At 52.5% G+C, this 17,178-nt stretch overlaps 1 protein-coding gene across 5 annotated transcripts in view; it reads right to left on the reverse strand.

Moving 5' to 3' along the window:
• Positions 1 to 1,310: 1,310 nt before the first annotated feature.
• MIER2 (MIER family member 2) overlaps positions 1,311 to 17,178 on the reverse strand; it is a 15,957-nt gene continuing 89 nt past the window's right edge. The window contains exons 1-13 of one of the 5 annotated variants that reach the window (XM_041481600.1): positions 16,891 to 17,088; positions 13,187 to 13,274; positions 12,191 to 12,339; positions 11,586 to 11,711; positions 10,822 to 10,945; positions 10,076 to 10,185; positions 9,389 to 9,458; positions 8,460 to 8,626; positions 7,933 to 8,014; positions 7,746 to 7,840; positions 6,836 to 6,963; positions 5,694 to 5,830; positions 1,311 to 5,059 (exon numbers count right to left, since the gene is read on the reverse strand). In XM_041481600.1, the coding sequence (XP_041337534.1) occupies positions 4,584 to 5,059; positions 5,694 to 5,830; positions 6,836 to 6,963; positions 7,746 to 7,840; positions 7,933 to 8,014; positions 8,460 to 8,626; positions 9,389 to 9,458; positions 10,076 to 10,185; positions 10,822 to 10,945; positions 11,586 to 11,711; positions 12,191 to 12,331 (1,656 nt within the window). In that variant the 5' untranslated portion in view covers positions 12,332 to 12,339; positions 13,187 to 13,274; positions 16,891 to 17,088 and the 3' untranslated portion in view covers positions 1,311 to 4,583. Of the gene's footprint in view, positions 5,060 to 5,693; positions 5,831 to 6,835; positions 6,964 to 7,745; positions 7,841 to 7,932; positions 8,015 to 8,459; positions 8,627 to 9,388; positions 9,459 to 10,075; positions 10,186 to 10,821; positions 10,946 to 11,585; positions 11,712 to 12,190; positions 12,340 to 13,186; positions 13,275 to 16,890; positions 17,089 to 17,178 lie in introns of those variants that run through there. The other 4 variants (XM_041481582.1, XM_041481590.1, XM_041481574.1 and 1 more) reach the window with 4 other exon arrangements.

Raw genomic sequence — 17,178 nt, forward strand, 5'->3', positions numbered from 1 at the left:
CAGGTGTGGGGCGCGGCGGGGCAGGGACCCCTCTGGACCCCGACCCCGCTCGCCCCCCGCCGCTTCCTCCGGCTCCGTTCCGGCGTCCGCGGCTCCGGCCCTCCCGAGTCCCCCGGTGCCCGCCCCGCCCGGGCTCCCCGCCCGGCTCGGCTCCCTCCCGTGCCTGCGCCAAGGGGAAGGGGGAGAAGAAAGCCAGCGAGGACGCTTTGGGAGCCGCCCGAGTCCCACCCGCCTCGGGCCTATGTCCCGAGGAGAAAAAAAAGGGGCAAAAAGGAAAATTCTGCCCCTGAAATATGCTGGCTGCGCTGGTGGGGGTTTGTGCAGACGTGGGGCTGGCTCGGTGGTGAGATGGGTTCTCGAGGGGAAGCAGGGACGTCCAGGAGCCTGTGGATGCAGCAGACACCGGTGTGAGCACACAGGCTGAGTCAGGAGCTGATTTACACGCTGAGACACTGGGCTGTATTTCCTGAGCCTCCGACATCCCGGGGCTCCCGGTGCTTCCCCTTGGGTTTGGGGACATGCTGAAACCAGGATGGGGACAGGAGCAAAGGCTGGAGCACAGGTCCCACAGCAGTTTCCCGGAGGGAGCAGGGACAGTCGCATCCCGGCTGTTTGCTCCAGGCCGGATGTCGGGAAGGAAACAAATAACACAGAAACCACCCATGGCTGATAACTGCGGGTGATTGAAGCGCAGCGTGAGCGGCCTGTGCAGAATGTCAAGGCTGTTTGTGGGAAGCCGAGACAGCTGGAAACGCTCTTGGGCTGCCCTGGACTTTCAGGAGAGGGGACAGAACCACGGGCCAGCTTTCCCCTGCCCTGATGTGCCCCGGTGCAGCTTCCTCCTGCCCTGCGGTGACACGGGGGCCCTGGCACACCGCTGGGGCAGGATGTGCCCCACACATGCTGTCTGCAGACCCCAACCAAACAAGTGAGAGCCCCGAGGCAGGAGAGCTGGGGGGACGCCCAGGCTGTGTCGTGCAGTAGATGTGAAGATTAAGACGCTCTCTCACCGCTGATAAACCCGCCTTCCTCATCACAGCCTCCAGCAGTCCTGGCTGTGGGAGGCTCCGGGCCGGGCCACCGTGGGGACACGGATGTGACAGCGTGGGGCTCCGAGGACACGGCACGGACCCCGCGCTGCAACGCGCAGGGGAAGCTCCGCACGGCCCCGAACGACTTTGCCCCGGGGGGCTCCGGGGCTGCGGGCGGTGCCGGCCCCGGCCCGGAGCCTGCCCGGGAGCTGGGGAATCCAGCCCGGAGCCTGCCCCTGAATCCAGCCCGGAGCCTGTCCCGGAGCTGCGGAGCCCGGCCCGGAGCCTGCCCCGGAGCCCGGGGGTCTGAGGAATCCAGCCCGGACCCTGCCCCGGGGGTCTTTAGAGCCCGGGGGATCCGGTCCTGCCGCTCGGTTTCCTGAGCTGAAACCAGCGTTGGGTGTCGAAGGATGCAACGGAGGGGAAGGACCGCGGTCCCACCGAAGGCTTCAAGCACACACCCGCGGTTCCCGCTGCTGTCGGGGCCTCGAGGAAGGGGGGAACCCTCTCCCGTCCCTCCTGCCCTGGGCTGTGCCCGCCCTCGTACCCCCCTCTGCGGGGCAGAGCTGGGGGGCTGCAGAGCTGGAGCTCCCAGGGCCCCGGGACAGGCAGGCAGAGCCAGGCACAAGCAGGAGAAGAGAATTTAAGTAGTCTCTGATGGAACAGAGAGACGGTGGGGTGGGGAAACACAATGCAGTTGTAGTAGGAACACTCCACTTGCCTCCAGGAGCTTTTTCTGGTTGAAGTTTGGATGCATCCCTGCCTCTCAATGCCCCAGACCTGGCACAGGCTGCCAGGGTTTTAGAGGATTTGGGGCACCTGTGAGAGGAACAAACAGCTCCCTCCAGCTGCAGCACGGGAAGGGAAAAACTCTGGGCCTCCTCCAAAGCTGGGATGGCATCCCTGGCACAGGGAATGCTGCCCTGCCTGGAGGAGAGCACTTGTGGAGGGCAGGAGAGGATCAGACAGCAGAGGAAGGGACCCCTATTCTTGTTTCGCCATCATTATACACTAGACTGTTGCATCTTGGCCTCTAAAAAGAAGACAACCTTCTGTCTCACTTTCAAATTAGGTTTTTAATTAAATAAATAACGGCGAGGGGTCTTCAAGGCAGTGTCACTTCACAGTGTAGGGCTGGGGGGCAAGGGAGAAAAGAGTCCAGCATGGGGAGCGGCTCAAAGTGAATGTGCTTTGTAAGAAGGAAAAAAGAAAACCCCAACAAAAAAACCAAAAAAAACCAGAACCAAACCTCCTCCCCCAGTGACTCCCCTTCCCTGTCCCAGCCTTTCTCACCCCTATCCCTCAAAGTTATGTGGAAAAAGCGCTGCACTCATGTTGAAAGACCCCATGCAAATCTGTAAACAACACTGAAGGACATAAAGAGATTTCTGCCTCAGCCAGCTCCCCTCTCCTTTCACTAGGGCTTGAAATAAACCAAAAGAAGAAATGGTTTCAGGAAAAGTAAGAATGTTCTCAGCCGACGGAGGAGATGCCAAGGCCTGGCCCTCCCTGGGAGGGCTGCCTGTGCTCTCACCCTGCCTCCTCCTCTCCCTTCAGCCAAGGAGCTTCCTCTCACCCCAGAAAAGGGGAATCTCAGCCTGGGCAGTTCCACTATGGAGCAGGCACTCGTGTTTGCTTTCTGTTCCCAGCAGCCAGGAGCAGCTGGAGGGGAGGCCTCTGCTCAGCTCCTCTGGCTGCCAAAGCCAGGCCAGTGAAGGCAGCTGCACCTGCCTGGGGCTCAGCACCTCCCAGCACAGAGCTGGGGACCAAAGCAAACCCCTGCTAAAGCACACAGAGCAGATCTGGGGCTTAGGAGATGAGACAAGGTCTAATCCTGACACCCCGCAGGGCTGTTTGATGCTGTCTCCATGCTCCTGCTGCAGGGCTGGGCACAACTTCCCAGAGCCAGGTAAAAGGAGGATGCAGGCTGCTGGGTTTAGGTACCTGCCAAATCCACTGGCAGCAGAGCCAAGTGCACATCCCAGCCCCAAGGACCCCACCCTACAAAACCCTCAGCCCAAGCCCCTTCCCAGCTGCAGAACACAGCTCTGTCTGCACCAGAGCCCTGCCCAGCAGGTGAGGGGAGAGCACTCCCTGCTTGGGAAAGGGGAATGAGAACACACTGAGCCAGTGGCCAATCCCACACCTGCAATACACCTGGCAAGTGAAGCAGCTTTGGACTCCAGCACAGCCAAGGACAGGCTCCTGTGGCTCTGCACAGCACCTGGCACCTTCCTGAACATGGCAGAAATGACACACCTTCCTCTCAGCCTGTTTTGTGACCCAGGGAGGGCAGGGAAGCCCAGGGATGCTGCACTCCCCTGCCTGGGACTGTGCTAGCACCCACATCCCAGATATCCTGGGAGCTAAGCAACCTCCTCCCTCTGCTGACAAATTGTTGGAACAAACTGGGAAGTTACAGATGTTTTCACCCGCATTATCCCTCTGGCACTTCAGCCCAGAGAAGATCAGGTCATCCCCTGACAGCAGCAGCACCACAGCTCTTGGCCAGCATCACTCTGAGTCTAGAACGTCCTGTTACTCCCCACAGAAATTCTCCCTGGCCCAGCACTGCAGGGGAAGTGAGAAGGACTCGAGTGCACACGATGCTGCTGCACACACAGCATCCCTTTCCAAAACCTGACACTTCTGCCCAAGGGCCACATCCCACCTGCAGCTGGTGGAGAGTCAGAACATGTGGCTGCTGCCAGTGCTCCTGGCATGAGAGCCCAGCTGCTGTCCCATGACATGGTCCTTAAGAGCCAGCTTGTCCCATTCCTCTCTAAAGCCTGGGATAGTGTCCCAGGCAGGACTCAAGGTGACACTGCCAGCCAGGACACCCCTTCCCTGAGCCTGCTGTGGTCCCAGGGGCTGTGCACAGGTGATAGGAGATGTCCTAGATTACTTTCCCCCACTCCAGCATATCCAAAGCACTTGTTAGCAGCATGACCCCGTTACTCACTGCTCACAGCAGTGTTTCCATCCCATGAGCAGCTGTGTGCCTGCCTGTCATGACCCATGGCTGCTGGGAGGAGGACAGGGTGAGTGGCTCCTACTGCAACACGCTGCCCATGGAGGAAGGGTCAGCCTCCCTTGGCATCGCCGTGCCCATCTCTGCAGGGAACTGCCCTGCAGCCCTCCCAGGCTCTCAGACCCCCAGCCTGCACCCTCACCATGATGGTGACACATCCCTCTTCTCAAAGCACCTCTGCCCTCAGACTGTCCTGCTGGGGCCAAGGGACGCATCCCCTGTGCCGAGGCAGGGACTCTCTGAGCGGACTGGCATCACCGGGGTGACACGTGGTCAGCTAGGAGGGGGGTGAGGGACCTCCCCACTCAGGAAAGCCAGCCACCACTTTGCACAACTGTGTCAGGATACACTGGAGCAGAAAGGTGTTTGGTTTCACTGCAGCCTTGGATCAAGGAGGATGGAAAGACGGATTCCGACCAACAGCTCCAAACTGTCCCTACAGGACAGCGGAAGTTCCAGAATTTCACTCAGTCAGGTCAAAGTCCTTGCTGGGTCTGTGACAAATTTGTGACTGGAGACTTTCACTGTGACAGAGGCTCTGACCGAGCCACAGGTGCCGGGCAAGCCTGATGAGCAGTCAGGAAACTATTTACATCTCCGATGCCAATGAGACCGAAATCTGTGACCGATAAGGACACTTGCGCAGGGGCCACCACTGCCTCAGGGTCTCTGTCCAAATCCACAGGGCCAGCAATTAAAGGCAACCCCTCGTTAATGTCTGCAGGGAGAGTGAAGTCCATGGTTATTGTCTCACCAGAGTTCTGCAACGTCTCCTGCTTCTCTGCCAGCCCTGGTCCCGCGGGTGGCAGAGCACAGAGCTCGGGCTCAGAGGGGGTGACAGTGTGGCGTGGGCAGGGCACAGGGACAGCGCCCGAGGGCGTCTCCTCCGAGGGGTCAAAGGAGCAGTTTGTCTCCGAGGGGGTGCTGCACTCGTAGCCCTGCCCCGACTCGCTGATGCTGCCCAGGCTGCAGGCTGTGCTCTCCACACTCAGGGGCTCTGCTCAGGTGGGGAAGAGAGAGGGGGACAAGGAAGAGAAAGTCACAGTGAGTCCACAATGCCCAGACAGCCAGGTCAGTCCCACCTAATCTCAAAAGTATTTGTTAGATGCCACAAGTGTTTCTTTGTTACAGCAACCAAGATCCCCTGGCAGCCCCTACGGAGGGAAGGCAAGATGCCCACAGCAGATGGGAGGCCATCAGTGTTTCTATGGAAATTAAAGGAAACCTCACAGACACGCTGCAAGATAAGCCAAACCCTAAATCCTATCTCCTCGTGCCAACAACCCCTGGGAGCTGCCCACACAAAGCCTTCATCTGCAGTAGGACAGTGAGGGAATGAAGCCATGTGGGGCTTCCTGCAGATCCCCTCACAGCCAGCTCTGTGAAAGCAGCTTGCACCTGACTTCTGGGGCCTTAACCCAGCCTCTGGAGGAGCTGCCTGTGTCAGTGCTTTGGAAGCACCTCATTCAGGTGCCCAGTGCATAATCCTCTTGTTTTGGGAATAACCTAGGCCACCCCTCCATCCCAACACAGGAACAACTGTTTTACAGTCACCTCTGGTCAATGCAGAGACAGACACGACTCTTCTGCTGACACCAGAACCCCATGGCAGACAGACAAAAAGGAATTACCTGTGCTCTCAATTGCTATCTGATCTTGACCAAAGTGAGCATCCAGGCAGCCAGCTGCAGAGGGAATTGGAGGGGAGCTCCGAGAACGATTTGTGTTTTCCACTTCAACCCCATCCAGGTCATTGTCAGTGAAATCCCTGTGAGGAAACAGAGAGAGCCTTGCCACCACCTGCTGAGCGGAGAGATGCAGGCAGGAAAAAGGTTGATTGGGATTAAAACCCATCAAAAAATAAAGCAATGGGACTGTAGAGAGACCACTAGAATGAATGTCCATCCCTCTCTGCTCTGCAGAGCCTGGTTTAGACTCTGCCTTGAGGAGGTGATCTCAGGTAACAGTGTGGCCAAGACCAGCCCATGATAAACCAAAATGGGCTCTCCAGCTTCCTAAAGAGCTCTGCCCCCAGTTCTGTGAGCTTCAGCCTGTTCCAAAGGGAAATAAATACATGAACAAACACCCAGGGAACACCCAGTTTCATGGAATGACTGCGGTGGGTCCCTAGTGTGCCAGCAAAGAGCAAGTGATGAGAATATATTTTCCCACCCTGGGAAGATTTAAGATTTCAGGCATTTTCTTGTCTTGCATCAGAATTTAAAAAAAAACCCTAAACCTTCATCTGATGTTTTTAATTGATTCAGCTTCAATATTTCATTTTTGACCTATTAAGAGATTTCCGTTTCAACCTTTTTGAAAAGGTGTATTTTGAAAAGTACCTTCTGTAATTAGCATACATTTCAAAGGGAAGAATTTGCCTCAAAGGGAAATTAATTCAGGTTCCAAACCACCAGAAATAAGTGCATCTTTGAATTTAAAAAGCTCCCTTCCCAAAACCTCATCAAACTGAGTTCTTTCACCGAAGTCAGCTCTGAATCCCTGTCCCCAGTCTTTTGTGGATGTGTTTGTCTGAAACAAAACTACTTTTGACACACAGAAAAGGATGAGAAAGTCCACAGTTCTTTTATCTTCCCTCCCCACACCAAGTGAGTGCTTGTGCTCTGAGAACACCCCGTGCATCCCTCCATCCTCCCACCCCAGAAACCTTCTGGAGAAGAAAGCGCAGTCTGTTAAGCGGAGGTGCTTTGCAGCAGGAATCTTCACTGGGAGGTTAATATTACTAATTTTAGTGTGAGAATATTCCACGCACGTGGCTCCAGGGTGGAGGACGTACTTCTTCCTTCCTAGACGAGTCTGCTGAGTGAAGTAGTCATAACGCTCTGATTTTTTCCACATGTAGTAATACTCCACGCACTCGCCCACCGACCGCGTGCGGACCTGAGGAGAAACAGCCCAGTCAGGACAGCCACCCCCATCCAGGTGCATCTCCTGGAGCAAGGAGCTATTTTCCCATTTAACCAGCACAGAAAATTCGAAGTGCATTACAGTGATTTACATTGCTATGGACACATTGCTGCAGAACAGAAGCACGTACTGAGGTTTCCGAGGTGGCCAGAGAAAGAACTCCCCACAGCACACAGCTGTTGTCACAGACCCCTGTGGGCCACACACACTCGTGCAGGACTTTCCTGTGCTTCCAGCAGCAGCACACTTAGCAGAGAGAGCAAACCTGCATCCATTGTCACTGGCCAGCGTCAACATGCCTACAATTAACCAGTGGTAGAACTGGACTCTCTGGTTCTGCCAACTCCCAGCACAGCAGCATGTCCCGGGGCCCAGCTCTCCCTACAACAGCATCTGCCATTCTAGAGGACCCCAGGGGACTTTACGAAACATCCACATGCTCAACTCACTCATTCACAGAAGTACTGCAAGGGCTGAGAGTTTGGAAAGAACTTTTGAGACTCCAGAAAGGGCTAATCAGTAATTAACTGACATCACTCATGCAGGTCAGTGGTGTTTGTGACTTCTCCCACCTGGAAAATAAGGCAGAGCAGGGCAGTGAACAGCCCATCACCTGCTGGCATGAGTCAACACAAAGCCTGGGATTGGAACTCGGCCATCCTGAACTCCCTGTGTCAGCCGAGGCCCAAAGCACACCTGTGGTGCCCAAGCACCTTCCTCCTTCCCCTGCTCCTCACCTGGGGGAGCAGCCTTACCTTGTTGGCTTGGATAAGGTGAAAGTTTTTCCCATGGACTCTAAAGCCATGTTCAAAATTTCTACATTCTTCCTCGCTCCAGGCACAAAGCTCATCTGTAGCAGAAAGAAAGAGTTGGGGGAGATGTGCAGAATGTAGAAAGAGTTTCATGTGCCTTGATGAACCCAAATAAGAGGGGGGTTCTCACCTCTGATAACCTTCACGTTGAACCGTAACCTCCGCAGCGCCTCTTCTGCATTGAAGTTGCATTTCACCAGCTCATACAAAGCCTGGGAAACAGAAGGAAATCACTCACAGCACGTACCTGAGCAACACACCACAAACCAGCCCGCCCATGACTCACATTTGTCCCATAAAACTTCCATTTCCCAGGAGCCACCTTGCTGCTAACCCCAGCCTGACCACCAGCACAGATTATCCCACTTTTCAAGGCACTGGATTACAAATCCTGGCACCAACAGATGCAACCCCACCAGAATCTAACCTGGCTAGCTTGAAGTAAACACAGCTGCTCTGAAATGGCTGATCTGCTGACTTTCCCAGTCTTCCCAATGGGAGGGCAACCAACCTCCCCATAGCGCAGCTGAGCACACACCCTCACTTATCCACCAGGATCACTGGAGTTTGACCTCATTCTCCCCTCTGTAGGGAACATGGCACTGTTGGGCCAGCACCCCCTGTGTCTGTGTGGGCTGCAGGAGGCCCTGAGCTCACCTGCTCGTTGTCCTTGACCACCTCTCCCTCTGGCAGGCTGCTGCCGGACAGCTCGTCCCACTGCCGCTTCACGGCGCGGTACAGGAACTCTTCCACCTCCCTCTCGGGGAGGATGTTTGGGTCCCAAAGCAGCTGATCTTCATTCTCATAGGCTAACAGAAAAAGCACTGAAATAAGATAATCAAACAGAGAATTCTGCTGCTTTTTGAGAAGTGGTCTGCACGGACATGCATGGGGGAGACAGAGGAGGGAGGAAATCTTTGCTTGGTGCTCCAGCTCGGCACTAGAGATGACAAACATCCCTCAAGGCACTGCATGTTCCCTCCTGATTTTGGAGGCAGATAAGCTCTTTATATCTCTTTTAGGGCCTTTGGCACGGGCTCAGCTTGCTTCCATTGTTTCAGAAAGGTTGGCTGACAAAGTTTTTGTTATCATATTCTCAAAGATTGCTGTTTTGATTAATTAATCCTGGCAAATAAAGACTGTTTTAGCTTTCTTGTCCAGAAGCTCAACAAGCTGGCACTCATATTGCACTCATTATTGGACACAATCTGCAAACCAAGGCACCTCTGTCTACTCTGCAGACATCCCAAAATCAGAAACAGATCACCTCCAGGGAGCACTGAATGACACTAACTCACTAATTAAGGAAGATGTCAGAATAAATCAGAGCATCCCCAGATGGGTGTTCCTTCTCTGAGACCCCCACCTGCAAACCTGTCACACCAACCCAGTTCTCAGTGAGCTTCACCAATTCTATCCCTGTGTTCCCATCCCTATTAACTCAGGCTCAGCCAGTAAATCTGAATGTCAGCACTGAAAGCTGCCAAGCCTGGAGATGCAGAGCAGGGCTGGAGATCCAGAGCCCATCAGAACCCCCTGCCAGCAGCCCTACCCTCAAACCAGGCACAAAGAAGAGGCTGCCTTACCTTTTTGCCTGTGCCTGTTTAAACGGAGGATGGGAACAGTGGCCTGGTACTGAGGTCCAACCATGATCTCCTGAAATCCCACGACAGAGAGGTGAGAAAATTGAAATGGGAAATGCTCCACACAGGCTGTACTTCATGATTTAGGGACTACAATACTACAAGGCTGATTTATTTACTGGTAGCCCCTTCTGTCACTATTGTTTCTAGTGAACCCTGACTATTTTATAGGGTAACTAAGAAGATTTACTACCAGCCAGATGATACTGTGGGGACCTTCAGCATTTACATAGTTTTAATGTAAAGGATCTATGGCAAGCAGTTAAGGTTGGAAATAAAGCAATGCAGAGGTTCTCCTGCAACCTTCACAGCCAGGATGAATTTGGAAGCCTGCTCCTCTCTTTAGAAAGATGGTTCTCCCTCAGTAAATCCTGCTGGGAATACTGCACAGCATTTCACCTTTATAGGGCTACAGGCTGCAGATTTAATTTACCAAGGCACAACAGACTTCCCTTATCTGACACAGAAGATAATTTCAAGATTGTATTAAAAACCCCTCTTGTAACCCACATCTGCCACCCACAAAATGCAAGGCATCAGGAAGCCAGTTGGGGAAATAACATAGTGCTTTGGGGTCATACATTTTTCAAACTCAGGAGTCCCCCTTCCCAATGCACTCAGGTCATTTACCTTCTTACACTCATTGGATGGGATGGAATCCACCTCTGAGTCCTCAGCCATGGAGGAAGCACATGGTGATGAACATGGCTCTTTGTCTTCATCAGCAAGGAAGTTGTTTGCTTTGTGGGAAAGGAAAAGGTCTGTAGTTACAAATTTTTTATTCTATTCCTTTACGTTCCCTCTCCTTCCTTTCATTTTCTGTCCTAAAGTCTTTTTCAGCATGGTCTACAGTGACAACTTACCTGTATTTTAATTTTCTCACTTTAAGTAAAAGAATTTGGACACTTGCCACATGGATGGCCAACTTTGGGAAGCTCAGACTCCTTAATATTGCAAGACAACAGAAGAAACAACATCACTTCATGCAGAGTCCCTGTCACGTGCTTTGGCTTCCCACATATTCCAACATTTAGGAACTGCCACAATACATCACTCCATTACTACTACTGAATTTATTCACTTGTAGAGGTGTCAGATGAGGTACTGATCTTTCAGACTGCAATTACAGCAGGCAGCAAAACAATTCCCACTCTCAGTATTCTGAGAAAATTCTCCCCTCATCCCACTGCTCATCAACATTCTGTCCTGTCCTACCCAAAGCCCGGTAACGCCTCTGCCCTGCAGACAGTCCCTAGGAGGAAAAGTGGAAAATCTGATGTCAGGAGACTGACAAAATTAAGAGAACCATTCTCACCCTCCCCTGCACATCATATGTAAAAGTGAACAGCAGCTACTTAGGAACTAGTGACACATACAGCCAGGCTGGTTTGGGAATAAGTCCGATGCATCGTGGGACGTGACGGATGGAGTCAGATCGTCAGCTGAAGATTGTGTCTCCTCCTCTTCTTCCCCTGAAAGCAAATCCTTCGCTATTTGTTCCTTTTAACAACAACAAGAAAGTGAAAAATATTTTTAAATTAAAAAATATATACGAGGGGGAGTGAGGCCTAGAGTAAAAGCATTTTTGGCCAGCAGCGGCCAGATCCACAGATCTCTTCACCCTCCCACAACTTGTCCAAAGACAGATTCTCTCTCACACTCCCACCACACCCAGACTATTTTTCCTAGAAGCACTTTAAAAAGTGTCATGAGTGGCTTCCTATGGAAGCCAGACAGTATGAGCAAGCATCCCCTTCTGTAGAGCTCCACTCACAGCAAATATCTCAAAGATCCTGAAGGAGAAACAAAGAAAAAAAAACCCAACCCCAAAAAAACCTCAACTTTCTAAAGACTTGAGCTAGAACAAGAGGAGCCATGGCTTCATACAAAGAAGATAGAAACTTTCCTTGGCTCTTCACACACCAGCATGGATGTGCAAATACTTTGTAACCAAAGCTTCATACAGAGTTTTTACATTTTGAAACAGATACACTTTCTCCCTTTTCCTCTAAACACTTCACACTGGTGTTTCTGGGGTTCCCCACTGGACACCAGAACTAGGCAGACCCTTTCCAACCCCTCTGAAATGGGGGGAACCCCAACCCCATGTGCAGACAGCCAGGCAGAGAGCTGCTCTCACCTTATCCAGAGTCATGTCAGGGAGGTTGGGAGTGATGTCATTGCTCTCGCTGTCCTGCTCCGAGATGGGATCTGATGCCTCATAGCCATACAGTGCGAGCAGCTCCTCAAATGGCATTTCACTGCTCTGAGCAAGAGGAGGACAAAGCTGCATCAGGAAGAGAACAACCACAAGAGCACCACACCAGCTGGAACACAGGCAGAGGCAGTCAGGGCAGCTCAGCTCCTCTGGTGGCTCTGAGCAGCCTCAGGTGACACTGTTGGGACCCGCTGTAACCTGTGCTTCTCAAAGGTATGGAAAAGCCAGGAACTTTCACCCCAAAGCAATATGGTCTAGGGCATTTTTTAAATAACTTCATCTTTTATTCTAGATTTCAAACAGGTGAAAGATGCCAGACAGCACAACTGTATTTAAGCAGAGGAAGGGGAGCAGCAAATCCTTGCACCAATCTTGTGCCTGGCCTGAAGAGACACTCCCTGTCACCAAGAACAGTTTGTGTTCCACTGAGGTCTCCGTGGGACCACCCACAGCTGCAGTCAGGGCTTCACACAGCAAACAAGCAAATCCTCCAGGTAATTTCCCTTCCCCTCCCCTGCTGCCTTTACCTGAGAGGCACTGAAACTCTTCTCCAGTTCTTCTAAAGATTTCTGCTTCTCCTGAGTATCATCTTCCTCCCTTTCTTCCCTCACACCATAGTTCTGGGAAAGGATCTCTGCCAGGTTCAGTCGATGATCAGCTGAGCCCATTGACACAACTGCAGGGATCAGAAGGATTTGGACACTAGCACCACCACGGACCACATCTTGAGATGCAACAAAGGCAGGGATGATCCCCTCTTGTGTGTGTGCAGACATGATAAGCCAGGGGAAGAGATTAGGCAGAACAGAGGGGAACAGAGATCACAACTGGCAGCACTCACTCCATCAGCACAAAGCCTGGTTCTGTGCACATTTGAGTCCCACAACTGACTGGAAGCTGAATCTGAAGCTTTTCTGAGTATTTGTATCTCACTCCTCACTGGATTCTCACAACATGTGTGCACACACTGCAGCCTTTCTTTCACCTGGGGACATTTTTAGGGTAATCACCCCTTACTCAAGAATAGCCAAATGGACACCTGTAGGAGCTTTGGCATCACCCCTTACTCAAGAATGGCCAAATACTTCTTTTTATCTCCTACTTTCATGGATTTCCCTTTCTCCCTTCTCCCTCCCCACAGCCCCATGAGATGCTTTTGTGGGATTGCTGCCAGTGCCATTGCACCTGTGTCCTTGGCCAGGGCCTTACCTGCCATGACCACACTTGCAATGAGGATAAATCCTGTGAAATCTGGGAAGAGGTCTTGGGATACATCAATAAAAGTGAGGAAAAAATGGGGGAAAGGGTAAGGACCCCTTACTCAAGGTAATCACCCCTTACTCAAGAATGGCCAAATGGACACCTGCAGAAGCTTTGGCATTTTTAAACTTTCCTCCTCTGTCAAACAGCATGGGAATCAACCGGCAGGCTGGGGAGGCGTTGCAAGAAGGGAAGTGATCACAGTAACTTTGTTTCCTGTGGAAATCACACCAAGAGGCAGAGGGAGGTGAGCCTGGAGGTACCTGCAGCGCTCTGAAGGGCGGGCTCTCCAGGACATAGGCCACGGGCTGGGTACGGAACCACCCTGGGGCTCTGCCGGCCAACTGAGGCCTTCAGGAAGAGAGAAAAACATGGCTGAGACAGCTCTCCTTAAAAACACACCACCCTCCACCCACCTCACCCCACCAGCAAATGCAATTTAAGTTCAAAGCAAAAGTTGCCCGAAGCCCCAGAGGGCAGTGTTAGGAACTGTGCTGTTCTCATCAGGCACTGAACAGTTCTTCCTCACCTTCCCCTCAGTCCATGTATTTCCATCCCATCTATTTTACCTCCAGCACTCTGTTCACTACTTATCCCCCCACCAGTTTGAGACTCAGACCTTTGTGGTTTACATCTTCACTTTAAAAGGAGGACCTGGACCCTCAGCTGTTGTTCTAAACACACACACTGTGTCTGAGCACAGCACTTTTAGGGACTGACCCTTCAGAGAGCAGCCAGACATGACACCCTGGCTTCTCCCTGATGCTTCACTGCACCCAGGAGCAAAGACACAGCTGAGCAGGCAGAGGGGGAGCCTGGTAGGACCAGGAGAGGTGGGAAAGGCTGAGCCCCACAACAGGCACCTGCAGGGTGGCATTTGGTGCCCGGTCACAAGTTCAGGCAGCAGCATGGGCTGAGGAAAACAACCCAGACATCTGCTCCTCAGGCTGCTGTGCATCAAGTTCAGCCCAGGCTGAACAAACAGGTAAACAACCAAGCATTTGGTGCCCGGTCACAAGTTCAGGCAGCAGCATGGGCTGAGGAAAACAACCCAGACATCTGTTCCTCAGGCTGCTGTGCCTGGAAGTGCTGCTCATCAAATTCAGTCCAGGCAGGGAACAAACAGGTAAACAACCAGATGATACTGTGGGGACCTTCAGCTTTTGGGTGACTGACAGCACCTGAGTGCAGAAGAAAATCCTAGAGTGGTAAACAACCAAAGCTTTTGGGTGACTGACAGCACCTGAGTGCAGAAGAAAATCCCAGAGTCAGTCCCCAGTCCCCAGTGACTTCTCTGTAGGATACTCAGCCATCAACAATCTCAGCTGTGCACCAGCACTCCTCACTTACTCAGCTGGAGGCAGGACATTTACAGCCTTCCATAGGAGCTTCTCACACTTTATTAAGAAAATACAGTATAGCTTCACATTAAAATCTATCCTTTAACAACAAAGCAAAGTATTCACCAAAACAGCCGCCACAGACTGTGGGTTCTGAGTAAGTTCCTTCAGCTACCAACATGCAGACTGGAAATTCCATAATAACCAAGAAGATGCCTCCAGTCCACCATCCCCCAAGATAACCTCCCCAGAGATCACTCTGGCTCCAGACAGAGCCCTGCAACCATGCACATGAAAAGAGAAGGGAGAAGTTATGGGATGATGAAAGGAGAAGGGGGCAGACTCCATTTTGAGGATGGTCACACCAGGAAATGGCTCTCCAAGTCAGGAAAGTGTCAATGTGCCTTTGTTGGGCTTTGCTGGAATGTGACCAAGCACAAAACCCTCTTGGATAAATCCTTCCAACCAACAAGCATGGTTTCATGGATTGGGTGTGGTGTACCCTTACTCCCTCCAGGTCTAGGACAACCTGCAGGACTCACTTTGCTCAGGCAATGATCTGTAGATCAGTGGCACCTCCTTGCCTGGGGATCAATAAGGCCTCTGAAAACAAAGACTGAAGCTGTTGGCATGGATGGGCTGGCTTGAAAAGGTCTCAAGAATACTTCAGGAACAATGAGATCTCCTATTAATAACCAAGTGCTGAAAGGAGAAAGATTGGCCACTCCAACAGGGTGACAATTCCATAATTAATCAAGAGTTTAGTGCTCCAAAGCAGTAACAGAGCACCAGAGCAATGGAGTCACCATGGAACAACCAGCACTGCTCTGCTGGGGCTGAGGAAACGAGAAACAAGTGACAGCCAAAGCAAATGGCCCACTCCATGCCCCATCTGAACACAGGTGGAACAGAACAATCCCTCACATTACTCACAAATCCAGAAGACCACAGAAACAAGAGTCAAAGGAATAGAAGAGAAAGGTAGGTCTGGCTTAAAAATGCAACTGATGACAGAATATTTCTGACTGCCCTGATTACCAGTGCCATGGGAGGTGGAGTTACTTGGTCTGAAGGTGAGGTAGGTGCAGCCTGACACTTCAAATCCAAACATCACACAGGAGGCAGAAATGCAAGAGCATGGCACACACCAGAAACACAGAAAACAGTTCTGGGCCAGGGTGCCACTGCTCTTGCTGCTGGTGAGGGATTCCATGAGTTATTCTCCAGTTATTCTCCCAGTGCACTGTGATCCTGGAAATTGCCTCCTATGCCCCTGTGGCATTTAATCTTGGGGGGCAAAAAAGGAAATTAAATTCCTTTAATCTCACTTTACCATCCCCCAGCACTGCTTTCCTCCTGTCAGTTTCTGCTGCTCGGGCATAGGAGTAACTTTCCTCTCAGAAGTGACACTGAGGCTGGTCAACTACTCACACTCATGTTTGTATTTCTGGGTGACTCCTGCACTCCTTAGGTGTGGACTCAAGGCTTTGAGCTCATGGAATGAAGCTCAGCCATCACTTAGGACACCCAGGCAGAGTCTGAGCTCTCTGCCCTGACAAAGTTGTTTCCCAGCGTGAGGCCAATTGTGTCTATCCTGAGAAAACCTTCCAGACTGAAATCACTCTTGCAAAAAAGTGAGGAAAAAAAAGAAATTTCCCTTTCCAGTGCCACCCTTCAATAACTAACACAGCTTCCTGAGCCAGTCTAACACATATTTCAGATTCAGTGAGAAACCTTCCTGCTTCCTCTGCCTTGTGCACACTCCTTGGCCATGGGGCCATTTCCACAAACCCCAGCTGTAGCCAGAGGGAAGCAGCAGGGATGGAAACAGATTTGTCCTGCAAGTTATGTCTTTGAAAAACCAAAGAATGAACAGATGACACAACACACAGAGCACCTTCTGCACTGCTCAGGAAGATGAGTGTCCCACCACACCTGGGCAGAGATGCTCCACAAGCCTCATCCAAGGGACAATGACAGCTCCTGGATGTCCCCTGGACAGACCTCTCTGAGCCACAGCCATGCAGGGTGCTGAGGCAGAACTCTGACCCAAAAACATGCTCAAACAACACTTTGGCACAAGTGAATGCAACAACGTTGGTGCTCCACCAAAGGCCAAAGCATGGTGGGTGGGCAAACAGGCCAGGCAGCACCTTCCTCAAGCAGAATGCTGAAATACCCTGCAAGAGAAGCCCTGCCCTCAGACAAGATGCTGTCACAACCAGTGAGGATCTGAGCTCCTGCCAGAGAATACCTCAAAGTCTTCCCAGCACCCTTGCTCCATGTTGTGGCCACCATGAGGGTCATGCCATAGAAATGAAGCGTGCATGTGTCACAACAACCATTACAACAGGTCAAGGATATTTGAGGACATGGCAAGGCTCGATGGGCAATGGCATCACCAGCTCCAAGAGTGACGGAGGGACGGCAGAAACATTTCAGCACAAGGCAAACACAACACGCCAATAGGGGAGGCAGTGGGGAGCCCCCACCTGGCCCCCCTTGCCTTCTGGCCCCTGGCAAGGTGGTGAGAACCATCCTGGCCACCCAAACCAACATTCCCGACACGTTCCCCAGCCCTCTGCCATTCCCAGGATCCTGACCTCGCTGCTCAGGCCGCCTCTCACCTGAGAGCCCCTGCGAGCCCCTTCCAACAGCTCCACACCCCGGCTCCAACGACCTCAAACCGCTGCCGGGTCCTGCTGGGCCGTAGCCTCGGGGCTCCCAGCCCGCTCTGCCCCGGGGCCTTTCCGCCCCGGCTCTCCCGCCGCCCCCGGTCCCTTCTCGCCCCTCTCCGGGCCCCTCAGCCGCGGGTCAGGCCGCGGGGTCCCCGCGCCGGCGCCGCCCGCCCCGGCTCTCCCGCCGGGTCCCGCTCAGGAGCCCCTTCCCGCGCCCGCCGCCGCCGCCGCGCCCTG

This window comes from Pyrgilauda ruficollis, unplaced genomic scaffold, assembly GCF_017590135.1.
Source record: "Pyrgilauda ruficollis isolate IOZ18807 unplaced genomic scaffold, ASM1759013v1 scaffold115, whole genome shotgun sequence".
Lineage (NCBI taxonomy): Eukaryota > Metazoa > Chordata > Aves > Passeriformes > Passeridae > Pyrgilauda > Pyrgilauda ruficollis.